The sequence below is a fragment of the Aotus nancymaae genome, unplaced genomic scaffold (assembly GCF_030222135.1).
Source record: "Aotus nancymaae isolate 86718 unplaced genomic scaffold, 86718_ANA_hifiasm-v0.15.2.pri h1tg000016l, whole genome shotgun sequence".
Classification (NCBI taxonomy): Eukaryota; Metazoa; Chordata; class Mammalia; order Primates; family Aotidae; genus Aotus; species Aotus nancymaae.
Window position 1 is genome coordinate 35147024 of NW_026988428.1, and position 21280 is coordinate 35168303.

General features: G+C 42.7%; 1 protein-coding gene across 2 annotated transcripts in view; it reads right to left on the reverse strand.

Moving 5' to 3' along the window:
- Positions 1-944: 944 nt before the first annotated feature.
- Positions 945-21280, reverse strand: part of BIN2 (bridging integrator 2) — a 45582-nt gene continuing 25246 nt past the window's right edge. The window contains exons 3-13 of one of the 2 annotated variants that reach the window (XM_012450226.3): positions 21225-21279; positions 20830-20924; positions 20022-20117; positions 17326-17433; positions 16922-17007; positions 15454-15529; positions 14523-14605; positions 11329-12076; positions 8767-8847; positions 5720-5791; positions 945-1426 (exon numbers count right to left, since the gene is read on the reverse strand). In XM_012450226.3, the coding sequence (XP_012305649.3) occupies positions 1397-1426; positions 5720-5791; positions 8767-8847; positions 11329-12076; positions 14523-14605; positions 15454-15529; positions 16922-17007; positions 17326-17433; positions 20022-20117; positions 20830-20924; positions 21225-21279 (1530 nt within the window). In that variant the 3' untranslated portion in view covers positions 945-1396. Of the gene's footprint in view, positions 1427-5719; positions 5792-8766; positions 8848-9836; positions 9948-11328; positions 12077-14522; positions 14606-15453; positions 15530-16921; positions 17008-17325; positions 17434-20021; positions 20118-20829; positions 20925-21224; position 21280 lie in introns of those variants that run through there. The other variant, XR_010342984.1, reaches the window with a different exon arrangement.

Genomic DNA, 21280 nt, shown 5'->3' on the forward strand with positions numbered 1-21280 from the left:
CAAAGGTAGAAGGGTTTTGGCATTTATGTGTGCTTATCAAGGTGGCAGGACTTCAGAGCTATTTTTAAAAAATGTTTTCACAAATATTTCCATAGAAAGTAATGATAGGACTTGAATCCAAGACTTCCTTTTAAATTTTTTTTTTTTTTAGACAGGGTCTCCCTCTGTCAGGTTGGTGTGCAGTGGTATAATTGTGGCTCCTTGCAGATTCAACCTCCCAGGCTCCAGTGACCCTCCCTCCTCACCTTCCTAAGTGGCTGGGAGTACAGGTGCGCTCTACCATGCCTGGCCTAGTTTTTAAATTTTTCGTAGAGATGGGGGTCTCTCTATGTTGCCCAGGCTGGTGTCAAACTCCCGTGTTCAAGTTATCCTCCTGCCTCAGCCTCCCAAAGTGCTGAGATTAAAGGTGTAAGCCACCGCACCCAACCCTTTAAACATTTTTTTAAAAAATAAGAGATGGAGATCTCACCATCTTGCCCAGCCTGGTCTCGAACTTCTGGGCTCAAGCAATCTTCCCCCCTTGGCCTCCCAAAGGAATCCAGGACTTCTGACTCCAAATATCTTGCAATTTCCAGGATATGATGATGATTATTATACTTTGTATCCTATCCCTTCACTTGCGGTTTCATATCTTCCTCTCTTGTGCTCAGACCCTTACTTATACCAGGTACTAGATTGTAAACACTAGATACAGCTCTAAAATGTTATTACCCCTTTGCAAGTGTATCTGCTTATCAACCAAAGTGGGGAGGACATGCAGGATTATGAAGAAGAGTCTGTGGCCCTTGGTATCATAAAAGAATTACAGTCAGGAATTAGGGTGAGCTGGGGTCAGGGATGTGACTAAAGCTTTCTGAACCCGGGGCAGAATCAATAACCGTACCTAAGTGGAAAACAGTGTGCTGAGTTGAAACAATGCCCTGTGTCAAATAATCCACAGAGAGTCAGAATCAGACTTTATTTAACAATCTGAAAATGTGTTCTTCTGGCTTTAAGTCTTACAAAATGAGTCATAAGTCAAAGACAGATTTGTTCACTATCCTCTGAGTATGTGTGGTGATGTCTCTGTATAGACAAGTGTCTGTGTCTATAGATACTTTTACTTTTTATTGTGATTATAGCTTCACTTTAATGTATAAAGTCTTATTCTAATAATGCTAAAACCTTAATTAAATATTCCCTGAGTCTAAATTCTCTTCTCCCCAGCCTGCCTCTCTCCATTCCTCCCATAAGGCTGCTCCCCGACCTCCATTAATGCCAGGTCTTTAGAGAGCACCAGCATTCCTACTGAGAACCCAGGGATGAATGCTGGTTCTTATATCCCTCTGACCTATACCCTCTGGTTGAAGAGCTTCTCTGGGGAGGTGTGGGTAGGGGGAGTCTTGGCAGTTTCTCTTCAGAGCTGTGCATTTTCACTTGTAGAAACCTGGAAAGTAAACATGATTGTGTTAGGTGTTGACCTGCCTTCCCACCAATGACTTATGGAAGGGTTAAACTCAATTTGCTTCTACTGAATTATACTTCATGTAATGCCACTGGCCTTTTTTGAGGGAGGCAATGTGAAACTGGTTGTTGGGATTATTGCAAAGACTTGTTGCAGATATTGTTCATTACATCATCTCTTTATGATGATTCACAGGAGAATTTTCTTTTTTTTTCTTTTCGATACATAGTCTTGCTCTGTCTCCCAGGCTAGGGTATAGTGGCACAATCATAGCTAACTGTAGCCTTGAACTCCTGGGCTCAGGTGATCTCACTTCAGCCTCCAAGTAGCTAGGACTACAGGAACACACAACCATGCCTGGCTAATTTATTAAAAAAATTTTTGAAGTTGGGTGTGGTGGCTCACACCTACTTTGGGAGGCTGAGGTGGGTGGATCATTTGAGGTCAAGAGATCGAGACCAGCCTGGCCAACATAGTGAAACCCTGTCTCTACTGAAAATACAAAAATTACCTGGGCGTGGTGGTATGTGCCTGTAATCCCAGGTGCTTGGGAGGCTGAGGTAGGAGAATTGCCTGAACCTGGGAGGTGGAGGTTGCAGTGAGCTAAGATCATGCTATTGCACTCCAGCCTGGGCAACAGAATGAGATTCCATTTCAAAAAAAATATATTGTTGCCTAGAATGGTCTTGAACTCCTGGGCTTAAGTGATCCTTCTACCTCGGCCTCCCAAAGTGTTGGGACTACAGGTGTGAGCCACTTTACCCAGCCTCTTTTTCATCTTAGTAGGAGTTGTTGTTCTCTTAAGGAATGAGCATCATTTCTGGTGAGTTAGATCGTTAATATTAAAAAAAAAAAGAATGAATGAGCATCATGAATTGGGTTAACTGACAGAATTTTCTCTTCTTGGATTTTAGAAAGTCTGGAACCAATTTCACGGTCATCCTTAGTAAGCTTATTTTATAGAATGCATTTTTTGTACTTGCCTAATTCAATGGCTCCATTTTCTATCACTGTCCTGTCTGATATAATTTTCTGCTATATGTTGTGTGTGTATATTAATAAATATAAATACATACAGCTCATGTGGTGCATAAGGACGTTTTGGTCAACAATGGACTCTATATACAAAGGTAGTCCCATAACATTATAATGGAGCTGAAAAATTTCTACTGCCTAGTGACGTGGCAGCTATTATCAAAATTGCAGCCTTCATAACATCACAGCCCAATACATTATTCACATATTTGTGACGATGCTGGTATAAACAAGCCTACAGCGCTGCTAGTTGTAAAAAGTATAGCAAATGCATTATGTACAGTATATGACATTGATAACAATAACAACTATATTACTTGATGCATCTAATATACTATACTTCAAAAAATATTTTTCTATATATATTATTTTTGAGACAGAGTCTCACTCCATCGCCCAGGCTGGAGTGCAGTGGCACAATCCCGGCTCACTGCAGCCTCCATATCCCGGGTTCAAGGGATTCTCATGTTCTTGTGCTTCAGCCTTCCAAGTAGCTGGGACTACAGGTGTGCGCCACCATGCCCAGCTAATTTTTGTATTTTTAGTAGAGATGGGGTTTCACCATGTTGGCCAGGCTGGTCTTGAACTCTGGGCCTCAAGTGATAAGCCTGCCTCAGCCTCTCAAAGTGCTGGGATTACTGGCATGAGCCACCACGCCCAGCCTACAATACATTTTATTATTATTTTAGTGTGTATTCCTACTTATTAAAAAAAATTCTGCTTATTGGCTGGGCATGGTGGTTGACGCCTGTAATCCCAGCACTTTGGGAGGCTGAGATAGGCAGATCATGAGGTCAGGAGTTCAAGATTAGCCTGACCAACATGGTGAAACTCCATCTCTACTAAAAATACAAAAATTAGCCAGGCGGGTGGCACACACCTGTAATTCCAGCTACTCAGGAGGCTGAGGTAGGAGAACTGCTTGTACCCAGGAGGCGGAGTTTGCAGTGAACCAAGATCATGCCATTGCATTCCACCCTGGGCGACAGAGCAAGACTCTGTCTCAAAAAAAACGTTCTGCTTATTAAAAAAAACATTAACTGTAAAACAGCCTCAAGTAGGTCCTTCAGGAGGAGGCATTGTTATTACAGGAGATGACAGCTTCATTTGTGGTAATGCTCTCAAGATCTTCTAGTGGGATAAGATGTAAAGGTAGAAGACAGTGATATGGATGATCCTGACCCTAGGCCAATGTATGTTTGTGTGTTTTTATTTATTTGTTTATAGACGGTGTCTAGCTATGTTGCCCAGGTTATATTTGGACTTGTGGGCTCAAGTGATCCTCCTGCCTCAGCCTCTTGCATAGCTGTAACTACTACAGGTATATGCCACCACATCCAGCTCTGTGTCTTAGTTTTTGACAAAGTTTCAAAAAAACAGCAAAAAATGTAGAAAAAAGCTTACAGAATAAGGATATAAAGAAAATATGTTTTGGCCAGGTGCAGTGGCTCACACTTGTAATCCCAGCACTTTGGGAGGCCAAGGCAGGCAGATCACCTGAGGTCAGGAGTTCGAGACCAGCCTGACCAACATGGAGAAACCCTGTCTCTACTAAAAATACAAAATTAGCCAGGTGTGGTGGCACATGCCTATAATCCCAGTCTCTACTAAAAATACAAAATTAGCTAAGTGTGGTGGTGCATGCCTGTAATCCCAGCTTCTTGGGAGGCTGAGGTAGGAGAATCACTTGAACCTGGGTGGCAGAGGTTGCTATGAGCCGAGATGGCACCACTGCACTCCAGCCTGGGTAAGAAAATGAAACTCCATGAGCTGGGCACAGTGGCTCACGCCTGTAATCCCAGCACTTCGGGAGGCCGAGGTGGGTGGATCACGAGGTCAAGGTATCAAGACCATCCTGGCCAATATGGTGAAACCCCGTCTCTACTAAAAATACAAAAATCACCTGGGTGTGGTGGCACACGCCTGTAGTCCCAGCTACTTGGGAGGCTGAGGCAGGAGAATCGCTTGAACCTAGGAGGTAGAGGTTACAGTGAGCGGGGATTGTGCCACTGCATTCCAGCCTGGCAACAGAGCAAGAGCAAGACTAAGTCACAGGGAAAAAAAAAAACACAAAAATAGAATGAAACTCCATCTCAAAAAAAGAAAGAAAAATATATTTTAATAGTGTAGCCTAAGTGTATAGTATTTATAGAGTCTACAGTGGTGTACAGTAATGCCTTCGGCCTTCACATTCACTCACCATTTACTCACTCACTCACCCAGAGCAGCTTCCAGTCCTGCAAGCTCCATTCATGATAGTGCCTTATACAAGTGTATCACTTTTTATCTTCTATACGATATTTTTACTGTACTTTCCTATGTTTAGATACACAAATATTTACCATATTTACCATGGTGTCACAACTGCCTACAGCATTCAGTACAGTAACATGCTGTATAGGTTTGCAGCCTAGGAGCAATAGGCTATACCATACAGACGCAAACAATTACAAAATCGCCTAATAATGCATTTCTCTGAGCATATCCCTGTTGTTAAGCAACACATTACTGTATAATATACATATTACTTTTTTTTTTTTTTGAGATGGAGTCTCAGGTGGATCAACTTGAGCTCAGGACTTTGAGGATACAGTGAGCTATGATCATGCCACTGCACTCCAGCTTAGGTGACAGGGTGAGATACTGTCTCTAAATTTTTTTTTTATTTTTTGAGACGGAGTCTGGCTCTGTTGCCCAGGCTGGAGTGTACTGGTGCAATCTCACCTTGTTGCAGCCTCTGTCTCCTGGATTCAAGCAATTCTTCTGCCTCAGCCTCCTGAGTAGCTGGGACTACAGGTGAGTACTACCAAGCCAGGCTAATTTTTGTATTTTTAATAGAGACAGAGTTTCACTATATTGGCCAGGCTGGTCTCAAACTGACCTCGTCATCTGCCTGCCTCAGCCTCCCAAAGTGCTGGGATTACAGGCGTGAGCCACTGTGCCCGGCCCTGTATTTTTTTTTTTTTTTTAATATCTTAACCCCTTTAACTCCTGAAATAATTCAAAGTTTAATTAAATACATGCCTAGGAGATAGGGCTAGGTCAGGCATAGGGAAATGGGCACAGAGACACCCTGAAGTCCCAGTTCATTCTTGCTTCCTCTGGTTCCCACCTGCTTGACTGCCCTGAGGGTATGGTTCACTGCTGGATTCATCTTGTAACCTGTGGTGAGGATTCCATCCTATTGCCAAACCCCTGTCAATCTAATGCCCAATCTGTTCTCTGTATATCTGGTCTTACGTCTTCTTGAGGTTCAGGTGCTGTGAGGTTGCTCTTGTCTGGTACCATGGAGACTTCAAGCTGGTCTTGGCCCTACAAAGAGAAGAATTCTGTCAGTAAGAGGTGGCTCAACCTTTCCAGACTCTCAGTATAGAAGTGTCTTCTGTGCCTTATACTTTACAAGGGTCTCATTATTTGTACTATTACAAAGGGCAAACATACAGTGTTGTTTCACCAGAGCCTAAGGGCATTGGGAAAGGCTTTCATCCATCCTCTTTTACAGATGAATAAACTAAGATTGAAAGGGTAAAAAGACTTGCTGTGACAGGAAACCAGTTATTTGGATTCCAGAGTTGTTTCCATGATCAAACACCATGTGATCTGTGTGACATGGTGTAGATGTGTATCTATATGGGAGTGTGAGGTCTTATAACTACTACCTGCCACTTTTAGATGAACCCTCCTCAAGAACGTACTGCAACTCTCACACTCAAGTGATCCTAATCCGTGATAAGCAGTTAGGAGAAGCAAGTAGTAAAATGATTTCTTTGGGAAAAATTTTAGGTTCTGAGATGGGAACCCAAGGTGTAGGAAGCCCAGTCTAGGCCATGCATAGGGTGCATGCCTGTAGTCCCACCTCCTCAAGAGGCTGAGGCAGGAGAATCACTTGAGGCCAGGAGTATCAAGGTTGTAGTGCACTTGTGAATACCCACTGCACTCTAGTCTGGGCAACATAGTGAGATCATCTCTAAAAAACATAATTTTTTTAAAGAAGAAAGCCCTGCTTAGAAACTTATATGCTAGGGAAAGACCCTGTGAGGTTTAAAACAAGTTTTTAAAAAAATGAAATTTAGGCCGGGCGTGGTGGCTCACGCCTGATCCCAGCACCTTGGGAGGCCAAAGTGGGTGAATCACGAGGTCAGAAGATCGAGACCATCCTGGCTAACATAGTGAAACCCTGTCTCTACTAAAAATACAAAAAATTAGTCAGGCATGGTGGCACGTGCCTGCAGTCTCAGCTACTTGGGAGACTGAGGTAGGAGAATCACTTGAACTCAGGATGTGGAGGTTGCTGTGAACTGAGGTCACACCACTGCATTCCAGCCTGGGCGACAGGGTGAGACTAAACAAGAAATGTAATTCACAAACTATAAAATCCATACTTTAAAAGCAGAACCAATCTTTTTTTTTGTTGTTTTTGGTTTTTTTCTTTTTTTTTTTTTTTGAGAAGGAATCTGGTTCTGTCATCCAGGCTGGAATGCAGTGGCATGATCTTGGTTCACTGCAACCTCTGCTTCCTGGGTTCAAGCGATTCTCCTGCCTCAGCCTCCCAAGTAGCTGGGATTACAGGCACCTCCCTGCCAACACACTCGACTAATTTTTGTATTTTTAGTATAGATGAGGCTTCACTATGTTGACCAGGCTGGTCTCAAACTCCTGACCTCAAGTGATCCACTCGCCTCAGCCTCCTAAAGTGCTGAGATTACAGGCGTGAGCCACGGCACCCAGCCAACAAAACCAATTTCGAACAGTGTGAGAACCACTTGAAAGTCTGTGATTTCTTTTTCAAGGACATTTCCTTTCTTCTTACTCCCTCCCTTTCCAGGTCATGAATTAGCTCAAAGGTGATGTTACATCACCTCCCAGAAAGTTATCAAAACCTTCCATCTCTCTGAGATGATTCAAATGGTAAGTAAGAACAGATTTTTTCCCAGTAATTTTTTTTCAAAAATGGCTGTTTTTCCCCAGTTATATTCATACATGTGACATGTCCATAATTCTGCCTGAGAGAAAATATGATTTATAATGCATCTGCAAGGGAAGTGAGCATATCTTGTAGGACACAGGCTTCAGAGGATTAATTACCAAATAGGGTAGGACCTAAGATGCTCTAGTTGCTTAATTCTACAGGAAAAATATTTCTCCTTAGCCAATGACCAAAGCAATCCCACCAGAGAGGCTAAGAGTAAGGAAATATTATAAATCTCAAATATAAGGAGACAGATTCAGGGAAAAGGAGAGTGTATCCTGTACCTCTTTTCCAGGGAGGACAGTGTTACTAGCCTGTTCCTTAAAATGGTCAGAAAGAGTCTTGGCTCCCATTAAACTCTTCCTTTCCAAAAGATTACTCCAAGAATGCAAGCTTGTTTTATTTTTCCCCAGAGGCAAACAAAAGGTCACTCTATTACTGTCTTCATCTAAAATGATATAATACATTGCAAAGTCAAACTGAAATCAATTCAACCATTGAGTTGCTCTTTTCAGTGCAGAAAAATGAGAAGTGGCTATACTTCACCTACTCAAAATCCTGCATTTATCTTGTGCTTATTCACTATCCACGTGTCCTGCCTATCTCTCTACATCAGCACAGCTGCCTCAGACTAGAAACTGACCGAGGAAAAGTTCTTTTTATTATTAATTTTAAAAAGTCTTTTTTCGAGATGGGGTCTCACTCTGTTGCCCAGGCTGGAGGGCAGTGGCGCAATCATGGCTCACTGTAGTCTCAGTCTCCCTGGGCTCAGGTGATTCTATCTCAGCTTCCCAAGTAGCTGGGGCCATAGGCACATGACACTATGCCTGGCTAATTTTTGTACTTTTTGTAGAAATGAGTTTTTGCCATGTTGCTCTGGCTGGTCTTGAACTCCTGGGCTCAAGTGATCCACTCGCCTCGGCCTCCCAAAGTGCTAGGATTACGGCCACTTTGGGAGGCTGAGGCACTGCACCCAGTTCTTTTTATTAATTTTTTTTTTTTAAGAGATGGGATCTCACTATGTTCCCCAGGCTGGAGCGCAGGGGCTATTCACAGGTGCGATCATAGCATACTATGGCCTTGAACACCTGGGCTCAAGTGATGTACCTCAGCTTCCCAAGTAGCTGGGATTACAGGCTTGCACCACTGAGCCTGACTTGAGGAAAAGTTTTACATCTTGCTCTGTTAGGGCCATCAGTGCTTCAAGTGAATCAAGACTGAGGGCATCTGAAAGATATACTTCTGGAACAGGAAAAATAAATTTTAATGTGTAAAAAAAATAGGGCATAATCATGTAGATGACTTAGACTTTTAGTACCTCGGAGGAGTCAGCTGAGACAAGCTTATTATCCTCTTCTTTGTCTTCCATCGTCTTTGCCTCTCCAGGCTCTGAAGCAATCTGTGAATCAAAATGAACAATGGAGGAGAGAGCCCCACACCTTCCCACCCTGGTAGCCATCCCTGTACCCTTGGTCCATGTTAGCTCCTCTCAGATAGCGGGAGACTCTTGAGGTAGCCTCTGTCAGACACAGGCAGTAGGAGGATGGTGTGATCTGGCAAGTGCCAGAAATGACACACACTTCTCCCAGATATCCACATGGCTCACGTGCTAGCCTTCTTCATTGTTCATGTGTCACTGCTGACCACTCTATAAACTTGCAACTCAGTTCCCACTCCCTGTGCCCTTCCCTAGTTGATTTTTCTTCATTTCACTTATTATTACTAGATTGTAATTGTATTTATTCTTTTTTTTTGGTCTGTCTTCCTGCCCTAAAATGTTAAGTCCCAGGAAGGCAGGGAATTTTGTTTCGTTCAGTATCATACCCCACTCCTAGAAAAGTGCCAGGCACATAGTAGGGACTCAGTAAGTAATTGCAGAATGAATGAGTAAATCTTGGTGTCATCTAGTCAGACATCTCACCATAATCCTCTCTACAATGTACCTGACTGGAGATCATATATGCTTAGCTCTTAACATCAAAGAAAGAGAACTAATTCTCAAAGTGGCCCATCCTGTATTTTTTTTTTGACAGCCCCTTGTATCTCCTTTGCCTGCCACAATATTTTTTTCCTATCCCATTTTAAAATGGAGCTAATTGTTGAAAGTTCTTCTTGTATTGATCTAAAATGTATCTTAAAAAATGACTGCCTCTGCCCTCTGGAGTGTCACAGAACAAGTCAAATCCCTATATGATAGTCTTTCTATGTAATGTGACTAGAATATGACTTGAGGCTGGGCATGGTGGCTCACACCTATAAGCCCAGCACTTTGGGAGGTGGAGGTGGGAGGACCACTGGAGCCCAGGAGTTTTAAGCCAGCCTGGGCAACGTGGAGAAACCCCATCTCTACCAAAAATACAAAAATGAAGCAAGTGTGGTGGCATGCACCTGTAGTACCAGCTAGTTGGGAGGCTAAGGTGGGAAGATCACTGGGGCCCAGAGAGGTCAAGTCTGCAGTGAGTTGTGATCGCATTCCAGCCTGGGTGACAGAGTGAGACCCTGTTTCAAAAGAAAGAAAGAAAGAAAAGAATATACTTGATTTACAGATCCTTTACAGAACTAGTTGCTTTCCAATGGGTTGGCATCTCTCAATTTTTTTTTTTTTTTTTCAAAAGCCATTTTTCAAAAGGGTCTCACTCTAGTGCCCAGGCTGGGGTGTAGTGATACTCATTGCAGCCTCGACCTCATAAGCTCCAGCAATCCTCCTGCCTCAGCCTCCTTAAGTAGGAAGCAGCCTTTTCAAAAGGCTGTCCTTTTTGCTTTACTTCCCTCTGTGAGTTTTTTTTTTGTTGTGGGGTGGTGGGCTAAGTAGCTATCCTCTGTGAGTTCTTGCTTCTAGGTCTTCTCATTAGAGAAGATACACCCTAGAAATTTGCTGCCATTTCTTTCAGGGTCTATTTACCATAGTCACAGGTATGATGAATTGAAGTGAGACCCACCCTCCTGCTTCCATTAAAGAAGGTAAAGCTCAGGATTCCAACTACTGGTTCTTTATTTTTTAAATGTTATTTATTTATTGATTGTTGTTTTTTCTTTCTTTTGTATTAGTTTTTTTTCTTTTTCTTTTTCTTTTCTTTTCTTTGAGATACAGTCTCACTCTGTTGCCTAGGCTGGAGTGCAGTGACATGATCTCGGCTTACTGCAAACTCTGCCTCCTGGGTTCAAGCGTTTCTTGTGTTCTTGTGCTTTCTAAGTAGCTAGGACTACAGATGCCACCATGCCTGGCTAATTTTTGTATTTTTAGTAGAGATGGGGTTTTATCGTGTTGGCCAGGCTGATCTTGAAAGCCTGACCTCAAGTGATCTGCCTGCCTCAGCCTCCCAAATTGCTGGAATTATAGACATGAGCTACCACGCCTGGCTTCAACTATAGGTTCTTTATACTAGGAACTCCCAGAACTTGGAGGAAAAGAAAGAAATTAGTAAGAATCTGCTCATAACACTACTAGAGATAAGCCCCTTAGAGAAGTCAATTACCCTAAAACTAGATTACTAAATTAATTGTTATGAAGACATGAAACAATCCCCAGAACCAAAAAAGGTGTCCAAGAGTATTCAGACTATAGTAAAGATGACCTACATGGAGGTCATAAAAGGGTATAAAGACCCTACTGGAGCCAGGTGCAGTGGCTCATGTCTGTCATCCCAGCACCTTGGGAGGCCAAGGTAGGAGGATCACTTGAGGCCAGGAATTCAAGACCAGCCTGGGCGACATAGGGAGACCCTAACTCTATGCGGCGAGGATCACTTGAGCTTGGAAGGTCGAGGCTGCAATGAGCTGTGATCGCACCATTACACTCTAGCCTGGGTGCCAGAGTGAGACCCTAGCATGAAGGCATGCATAAATAAATAATAAAAGACCCAACTAAAACTACTCTTACCTGAGATGTCATTAAGGTGGGGGAAGTGCAAAGTTCTTCAGGGTTCTGGATGTTTTCATTTTCTTTGGCCTCAGGAGTTCTTACTGGCTTCTCTGGTGGTTCTGGATTAGGAGAGACCTCTAGGGAGGTCCTAGGACTTGGAGTCCCACTCTCCAAGGAGGCCCTAGGGCTGGTGGGTGAACCCTCTCCAGAGGCTGGAGGGCTGGAGGGTATGTTCCCTGAGGAGGGCCTGGGGCTTGGAGTGGCTCTGGGTGGAGGAGGCCTACAAGGGGGTGCTGAGGTCCTCTGGATAGAGGCTCTCTTATTTGGTTGTTCAGATCCTTCACTTGCAGTGCGGGTTCGGAGGATGACTTCTGCGGCAGATGATGAAGGCTGCCCTGAAGGGCTCAGGGCTCTGCCTGGTGATGGAGTTGGGGAGTTGGGGAGAACTTCCTCCTGGGACTTGGCACTTTCAATGGCAAGAGAGGGCTGGGCCTGGGCGGAGCCATTGCAGGCTGGTAGAGGCTCTTCTTCCTCAGAGGAGCTTGCTTCAGATCCTTCCTTCTCTATTTCCTCATCTTCTAAGAGCTCCTTGATCTCAGAATTGCCTTCCCCCTGGGCTGCATCAGGTGCCAGATCTTCAGTTGCTGAGACAAATTCATTCTCACTCTTCAAGGAAGGTGTAGAGGAACAAGTAGGTGAGTTAAGTGGACTGGAGACCGTAGATGTTCGAACTGGGGGAGAAATGACTAAAGAGCGCCTGCTGCCACTAAAAAAGGAAGGGTGTTCAGATTCAGAACAGCTAAAAACCAGAAGCAATGTAAATATGCAAAAATAAATTATGATGCGTGTAATAAAAAACCAGAATAAAGCAATTTAAAATGTTAGAAAGTTTGCATAGTTTACAATAACACTTATAGAGTGAAGCAAAAAAAGGCCAAACTTTTATCTATATCATGAACTCAATTATGTAAAAATATAAAAATATGTACAGAGAAAGACTGGAAAGAAACACTGCAAAATGTCAGCAAATGTTTTCTCTCGGGCGAAGATGAATGGGTGATATACAGTTGATCTACACAGATTTCATATTTGTGAATTAACCTACTTATTTATTTGGAACCCCCAAATCAATGCTTGTGGTGCTTTCCCAGTCTCTACTGGACACGTGCAAGTGGTGAAGAATGAGTTGTCTGTCATACACTTTCCAGATGAAGTCTAACAAGGCAAACATGTACCTTCTTGTTTCTGTTCTCAAACTGTAAACAAGTGTCCTGTTCACCAGGTTTTCCTAACTTGGAGCTTTTTGTTGGTGATTTTGCTACTTAAAATGGCCCCCAAGCTGTAGTGCTAAGTGCAAGAAGACTCTGATGTGCCTTCCAGAGAAAATACATGTATTAGGTAAGCTTCATTCAGGTATGAGTTACAATGCTGCTGGTCGTGAGTTCAATATTAATGAATTAATAATATGTATTAAATAAAGTGTCTTTAAACAGAAACTCACATAAAACAAGTTATGTGTTGGGTGGTTGATGAAACTGTTGTGACCAGGGCCTCACAGAAACCTGTGTTTCCCCTATGAGCAGTGGTTCAATGTTCAGTGTGTGGCAACTTTATAAAACAAAACCACCACGAACAAAAGAATCAACTATAACATTTATCAAGTACTGACTATGTGTTGGATGCCATGCTTGTCCTTGAGCATTCAGAATTAGAATCCTGAATATATCAGCAAACAAAAACTAATATAGATCAATTTTTTAAAAAAGGTCAACAACCTAATTGAAAAATGGGAAAATGATATATAGGAATGTCACAGAACAGGAACCTTATATGGACAATAACATGAAAAGATGCTCAAGGTAACTAGCAATCATGAAGCTGTGACTTAAACCTGCAAAAATATTCCATTTCATACCCATGAGCTTGTAAGAATGAAGAAGTCTAACAATTTCACATGTAGTGAGAATGTGGACTCATGAGGGCTCTCACTCTCGGCTGATGGGTGGTAAACTGGAACAACCACCTTGCAGAGCAATGTGGCAATATCTCATAAGGGTCGAGAAGCCCCCATGACAGATCTTATGACTCAACAATCCCGCTCCAAGTATAGACCCTAAAGAAACTCTTGATAATATTCACAGGGAGAAATGTAACACATGTTCATCACAACATTATTTATAATAGCAAAAACCTAGAAAACAACTCAAATGTCCCAAATTAGCAGGAGGATAAAGAAATAAATCATGAACTAGGCACACAATAATAGCTATATAAAGGAAACAGCAGAGCTATTATAGCAACATGTAGCAGTATGAAAAATCTTGCAAACAATACTAAGAGAACAAAAGAAGTTGCAGAAGAATACATATAGTATGTGTCCATTTATATAAAGCTTAAAAACATGGAAAACAATATTTTATGTATGCATGTATGTGTGGAACAATACAATGTGTGCATGTTACATTTAGTATTTATTACTACATTTAGTATTTATTTCCATGCATGTTGTTTTATTTTTTTTGCATGTTGTTTTATTTTATGGGTGAAACATGCATGCACACATAAATAACACACATGACCCTTTAGTGGGGTCAGAAACAGAAAGTGAGTAGGGAAGGAACATTGGGAACTTCAGCTATATTTACAACAGTTGATTTCTTAAATTTGGTGGTGAGTACATGGCTATTTGTTGTGTTATTCTTTATACATTTAGTTATGTCTGAAATATTTATTTTTTTTTTTTAGAGACAGGGTCTTGCTCTGCCACCCAGGCTAGAGTGCAGTGGCATGATCATAGCTCACTGCAGCCTAGAACTCCTGTGCTCAAGCGATTCTCCTGCCTCAGCCTCCTGAATTGCTAGGAATACAGGTGCACGTCACTGTGCCTGGCTAATTTTTTTTTCTTTTAATCTTTTTTTGTAGAGATGAGATTTCACTACATTGCCCAGACTGGTCTCAAACTCCTGGTCTCAAGTGATTCTCCTGCCTCAGCCTCCCAAAGTACCAGGATTATAGGCCTGAGCCACCATGTCTGGCCTTGAAATATTTAGAAAAAAGCAAAATAATTTTTATAGGAGCATACTACAAACAACAAACATCATCATGTACATCCACATAAAGCATGGGTCAGGATTCTAGAATGGAGATGAGGATGTTGAATACATTCACACACGAGACAAGCAAAGCAGAAAAGAGTCTTGAATGGTGCTCACCTTGATAGTCCCTTCACCACAAAGACTTTATTGGAATGTTGCTTCTCCAGTTTGCTCATCACCTCGTACAGATTGTGGTTCAGCTAGAGCCAGTGAGAAAGAAGGGGATGCTAGCCAACTGGGAACCCGAGAGTACGTATCCCTTCTCCCCGCCCCTTCAGACGGTTTCCCAAAATAAAACTCCTCCCTTTCAACTCCAATCTGAATTCCTCTCCATCTGTCTAGCACTAGAATCCAGGTCCTGTCCTACTACCCCCTCTTCCTTGTCTCTCTGTGTTCTAAGTTCTGCCTCTTCCAACAGACTGGCAGCTGTCTCAATGCAGGGTCCATAACTGATGTCTGATTTGAGGTTCTAGCTTCTCACAGGTGATCCAGGGAATGAAAACTCATTTTTAATATTAATTAGGCAAATCATACTTTAGCCAAATAAACTATGGAGAGTAATATGTGTAGCTGTGTGTAAATATAACTAACATTGTAGTAGCAAAGAATCTTGGAATCTCAGGCCTAGAAAAGACCTCATAAGTTATGTTATATGGCTGGCTGTCACTGACAGGATTAGTCTTATTTGAGACCAACCACCTGAGAAACTGACTTGTCCTTAAATAGTCCCTAGAAACAATAGAGATTTTGCAATGGGGTTCCCCATTTCAATTCTTCCTTCCATAGACCTAACCTCCTTTATTCATGCTAAAGCTCGAATTTGGATGTACTTATTCAGTTGTTAGGGGAGGTGAAAGGGCCCTCTGATTGTGTATATATGTGCTTTAATATAGTTAAGTACACAATCAAGTGCTCTTATTCATCATGAGATAAAAGTCAAAATCTGTGGTGTCAATATGGATATTTAAAGAAATTATGTAAGTCGAGGCTACCTTCATATTTACTAGAAAACACACCTAGGAGTCTCAATTGGCCAGATGCTTCTCACCTTGCTCATTTCTCTGTAGAAGACATCCCTCAAGTTGGAAATGTTTTGGAAGATGGTCACGTAGCAGCCAATGCGACTATTAGGAAGCAAAACAACAAACACATATGGGTAAAGCGTAGGAAAGGAGTTCTTTGTTTGAAATACAAGATAGAACCTTGAGCCGAAACCAGCCACCACCAAGGCTCCTAAAAGAAAACCATCCCATATCCCACACTCAGGCTGTTCTGGGATCTGGATTCATCAGAGCTGGGCCAGGAACACACCTGATTCTTCGGAACAGGAAGGCCAGGGGAGACAATATCAGCTCAGGTTGACACCAAAGTTTAACAGTTTCATGGAGTTACTTGATTTGGGCTCTTGAAGGACTGAATAGACATGAAAGGGCTTTGAATAATTTTTTAAAGAGCTGTATTAATATAAGGCCATCTAATTATAATTATTACAGCAAGAATTATTCTTTCCCTTTATGAATACAGGACTTCTACCCCTGTATGTACATTTATGGAATTCTCCTGTAAGTGAATCAAGGAAGTATACTTTTAAACTATTAAATTTCATTTCTAGGCCAGGCACGGTGGTTCACACCTGTAATCCCAGCACTTTGGGAGGCTGAGGCAGATGGATCACTTGAGGTCAGGACTTTGAGACCAGCCTGGCCAACAGGGTGAAACCTGTCTCTACCAAGAAATACAAAAATTAGTCAGGTGTGGTGGCACGTGCCTATAGTCCCCGCTACTCAGGAAGCTGAAGAGGGAGAACTGATTGAACCTGGAGGCATAGGTTGCAGTGAGCCACACTCCAGCCTGAGTAACAGAGTGAGACCCTGTCTCAAAATAAATCAATAAAATAAAATTTCAATTTTATTTTAATTAGGAGTCACATAATGTTTTAGAATACATGTATTCATTAAAAGGCTCCATCCTATGTACACTAATAAGTGACAATATAAAATACTCTGACTATAATTGTATTAATGCATATCTTGTACAATAAAAAGAAAAAAGGATACAAATGGAGTTTCTGCTCAGATTTCTCTTTAAATGTGGAAAAGTTGGCTGCACTTGATGGCTCACACCTATAATCCCAGAACTTTGCGAGGCCAAGGTAGGCGGATCACTGAGGCCAGGAGTTCAAGACCAGCCTGGGCAACATGGTGAAACCCCATCTCTACTAAAAATACAAAAAAAAAAAAAATTAGCCAAGTGTGGTGGCACATGCCTGTAATCCCAGGTACTCGGGTGGCTGAGGCACAAGAATCCCTTGAACTAGGGAGGTGGAGGTTGCAGCGAGCTGATATTGAGTACCACTGCACTCCAACCTGGGTGACAGAGTGAGACCCTGTCTCAAAAAAAAAAAAAAGTGGGGGGTGAGGGAATTTAAATCTAAAACACTTTTATCTGCCTACCGTCAAGGCACACAAAGTGCCTTGTGTGAAGCAAAGGTACCTTTTCTGAATTTCAGTCATTACCTATTATAAAGAATGGGCAGCTCCTCCAGTAGTTCTTGGTTCAGATCTTCAAACACAGTCTGGGCTTTGTTGAACTCTTCCTCTGCCTAAGTGGTAAAAGAGGCAAGACAATTGCCCTCAATTCTGAACCCAGGACTACAGCTTACCTGCTTCATCCCCTGCATTTTTTTAGGCACTAGGCTTACTAGGAGCCATCCCTCTTCTTCCCCTGACCATGCCCTCCTCAGCCTCAAGACTCTGACTATCCTTACAGCATCAATGTCAGAAGAAACAGATTTCCTACAGGATACTTGATGCTGAATTGATAATTTCCCATAACCACCTTGGCCCAGCCACCTGCTACCACCATGGGGAGAGAGAGAACAGGAAGAATTTACTAGTTTTTGTTGCTGTTTTCATTTTACCTTGGCAGTCTTGGCCTCATCTTTCTTCTTGGCATTCTGTACTGCTTCAAGGTGATGTCGGGCACTATCATAGTCCACGAGCTTCCGACCCCGCTTGGCAATTCTCTCCTGATCAGAGTACCAAGAAAGAGTGTGGATACTCACTTTTTAGTGGCCAGGATATAGGTAACAGAGTACCAAGCAGAGAGTAAGATTCGTGGGTCCTATTATCAAATTTCACTTTTGTTTCCCCCCACCCCCAGACTGGGGCTATGATGGTTTTGTTTTGTTTTGTTTTGTTTTTGAGACAGAGTCTCGCTGTGTCACCCAGGCTGGAGTACAGTGGCACTATCTCGACTTGCTGCAACCTCCACCTCTCGGGTTCAAATGATCTTCCTGGCTCAGCCTCCCAAGTAGCTGGGACTACAGGCACCTGACACCATGCCTGGCTAATTTTTTATTCTTTGTAATTTTAGTAGAGATGGGGTTTCACTATGTTGGCCAGGCTGGTCTTGAACTCCTGACCTCATGATTCGCCTGCCTCGGCCTCCCAAAGTGCTGGGATTACAGGTGCGAGCCACTGCGCCTGGCCTTTGTTTTTGTTTTTTTGAGACAGGGTCTTGCTCTGTTGCCCAGGTTGGAGTGCAGTGTTGAGATTTCAGCTCACTGCAACCTCTGCCTCCCAGATTCAAGCAATTTTTGTGCTTCAGCCTCCCAAGTAGCTGTAATTATAGGCGTGTGCACCAAGTTCAGCCAATTTTTGTATTTTTAGTAGAGATGGGGTTTTGCCATGTTGGCCAGGCTCGTGACGAACTCCTGGGCTCATGTGATATGCCTGCCTCAGCCTCCCAAAGTGCTGGGATTACAGGCATGAGCCACCACGCCCGGCCCAAATTTCACTTTCTAGTAGGGTTGTGTGCCCATGGGATCTCCCTCAGTATCTAGGAAGAATGGGGGATTCTCAGAGGGTGATAGAGTAAGGGGCAATCCTACAGAGAGCATGTGGAAATCTGTAATATATATATATGTTTATATTTTTCGCCTCCACCTCCCCCTGTATTAAATTTTAGTATTTCCTATGAACCCATTATAAACTAGTTCAGCCTCCAGGAGAAATGACCTTGAGAATCACATAGAAGTGAAAGTCTGGATTTTTGGGCCTTAGTCCCAAATCTGCCATTCATTAGCCTGTGGCCAGTGGCAAGGCACATTTCTTTTGGAGCCTCAATAGCCCCATCTGCCCTTATACAACTGTTATTTGAAAGATTGAATGCTGAATACAAAGTGCTTTGAAAGCTCTAAAACACAATAAAAGCCATAAATTACTATGAGCACTGAGAGAAAGTCTACTCAATCTTATCCAAACGATAAATTATACCAGGGAGAAGCAAACTGTTACTGAATCGTCTCATTCTCTCAGTCACAGAATTTGAAAAGATTTTAGCAATTATGTGGTCCAACTTCCCATACAATACATGAGGCTTCTCCACAATATCCAAGATAAGAAGTAGTTTGACTTCTGTTTGTCCAAACAACAGACAACTCACTATCTTTGAGTCTATTTCATTTTGTTTTTGGAAAGCTTTAACTATTAGGAACTTAAGTCAGTCTCCCTCTAACTTCTTCCTTTGAATCAGCACAGTGCCTGACAGAGTAGGTGTTTAATAAAAACTAGTGCTGGGCGTGGTGACTCATGCCTGTAATTCCAGCACTTTGGGAGGCTGTGGTGGGCAGATCACCTGAGGTCAGGAGTTCGAGACCAGCCTGACCAACATGGTGAAACCCTGTCTCTACTAAAAATACAAAAATCAGCCAAGCATTGTGGTGCATGCCTGGAATCCCAGCTACTCCGGTGGCTGAGGCAGAAGAATTGCTTGAACCCGGGAAGCGGAGGTTGCAGTGAGCCGAGACTGTACCATTGCACTCTAGCCTGGGTAACAGAGCAAGACTCCGTCTCAAAAAGAAATACTAGCTTAATGAATAGATGGACTCTAATTCTGCTTTCTGGAAGAGTTTAAAATAGGCAGACTTCTTCTTTTACCCAACAGACTTCCAAGCATTTGAAGATAACTATTTGATTGCTCCATGTTTCCTCTTCTATACAATAAATATCTTTAGTGCCATCAACAGTTTGTCACAGCTAAAAGGGATGCCTCTAACTTGGATCTAATTCAAAATCAGTGCAAATATAGCTCACTGAAATCTAAGTTTATTTTATGTATTTACTTATTTTGAGACACCAGCATCTGTCACCCAGGCTGGACCTCAGTGGCATGATCTCGGCTCACTGCAACCTCTCCCTCCCCAGCTCCAGTGATCCTTTGCCCAGCTTCCTAGGGTAGCTGGGACTACAGGAATGCACCACCACACTGACTAGTAGTTTTTTGTAGAGATGGGGTTTTGCCACGTTGCCCAGGCTGGTCTTGAACTCCTAGGCTCAAGTGGTCCTCCTGCCTTGGCTTCCCAAAGTACTGGGATTACAGGTGTAAGCCACTGCGCCCAGCCTTGAAATCTAAGTTTAAACATAAACTTCACACTACTTCCAACCTTCTATCCTAACCTCTTATCTAACCCTCAACCTTAATCTTTCTCCTAACTTACCCAAACTTCATTTCTAATCATGAAGCTCTAATTCTACTTACAATGCCTAACCCAGTATGTTCTCTAACCTGGATTGGGCCATCCACAACCCAGCCTTGATTCCGTACATTGAGTACCTTAATCTCGCTGAACTGGGCGACGTAGTTTTCCATGGTCCTCACAGCCTGGTCGGCCAATTTTTCCTCGTAGTCCTCCCAAAGGAGATCATTATTCTGTGGGATAGAGACAGAGGTTGGTGAAGGCTCCACTTCTAACCACAACTGTCTACCAGGGAAATATCCAAATTCTTCCTGCAAAAAACTTCTTTTTTGTAGCACTGTATTTAGAATATGTTGGATTCTGGGGAATAGTCAGAGGAAGAAAAGAAACAGCCCCTACCCCAAGGAACTGCTCTATGGGGGTCTGAACATACATTCAGGGATTAAGAACAGAGGACAAGGTCAAAGCCTTGGACTCCAGAGCTTAGATGGGAAAGTTTAAGAGTATATAACTGCATGAACTTTGTTTTAAAAAAACAGCCAATCTTTAGGAGCTGAAACTTCCCATAATGTTTTTTTTTTTTCTTTTTGAGAATGGGGTCTCGCTATATTGCCCAGGCAGGTCTCGAACTCCTGGGCTCAAGCTATCCTCCCGCCTCTGCCTCCCTAAGAGCTGGGATTACAGGCATGAGCCACAGCGCCCGGCCTCCCATAATGTTTTAAAAAGGGGAAGAGGGTCAAAATTAAAGGAATCCACAGATTAGGGAAAACTTGTTTTTACCTTCATAGTTGCAGCTTCTTCCTACCCCCCAGTGACTGAGCCTATACAAATGCACAGTGTGAACTGGCTCCTTTGTTTTCCTATTTTCTTGGATAGAGAAGCTAAGCTGAGGTTGAGATGCAAACAGGAGTAAGTGCCAAGTTGTGAAACCCAAGCCACTCTTACCCCTACGATGGCCTTCAGTTCCTCGTGACCATCCCACTCGCTGCTGTAGATCTCCTGCAGGGTTTCTGACACTCTTTTTGAACTTTCATGCATCACTGAAAGGAGAGAATTCAGTCCCACCATCAAGTTCCCCAACAGTAGTTGGTGTAATCACATGGGTGACAAATCAGTGGATTCAATTCAGAAGAACGAACTCAGAAGCTTTGGGTTATGTAAGTGAGGGAAGCTGGATGGGCTGAAAGGAAAAGTCACTCTTCCTCAGCCCACAAAGTTCCAGGAGTCTAAATAAATGATAAAATGACAAAAATCTGGGGGTATGGTTGTTGTTTTCCACCCCTAAACCTCTTAGTAGGTATACAAATGCCCTCTGGATTATCCCATGCTGCAATACCCACCTTTGACTGCACTAAGGAAGTTCTTCAGGTCCTTGTATAGCTTGTGGCCTTCTGCC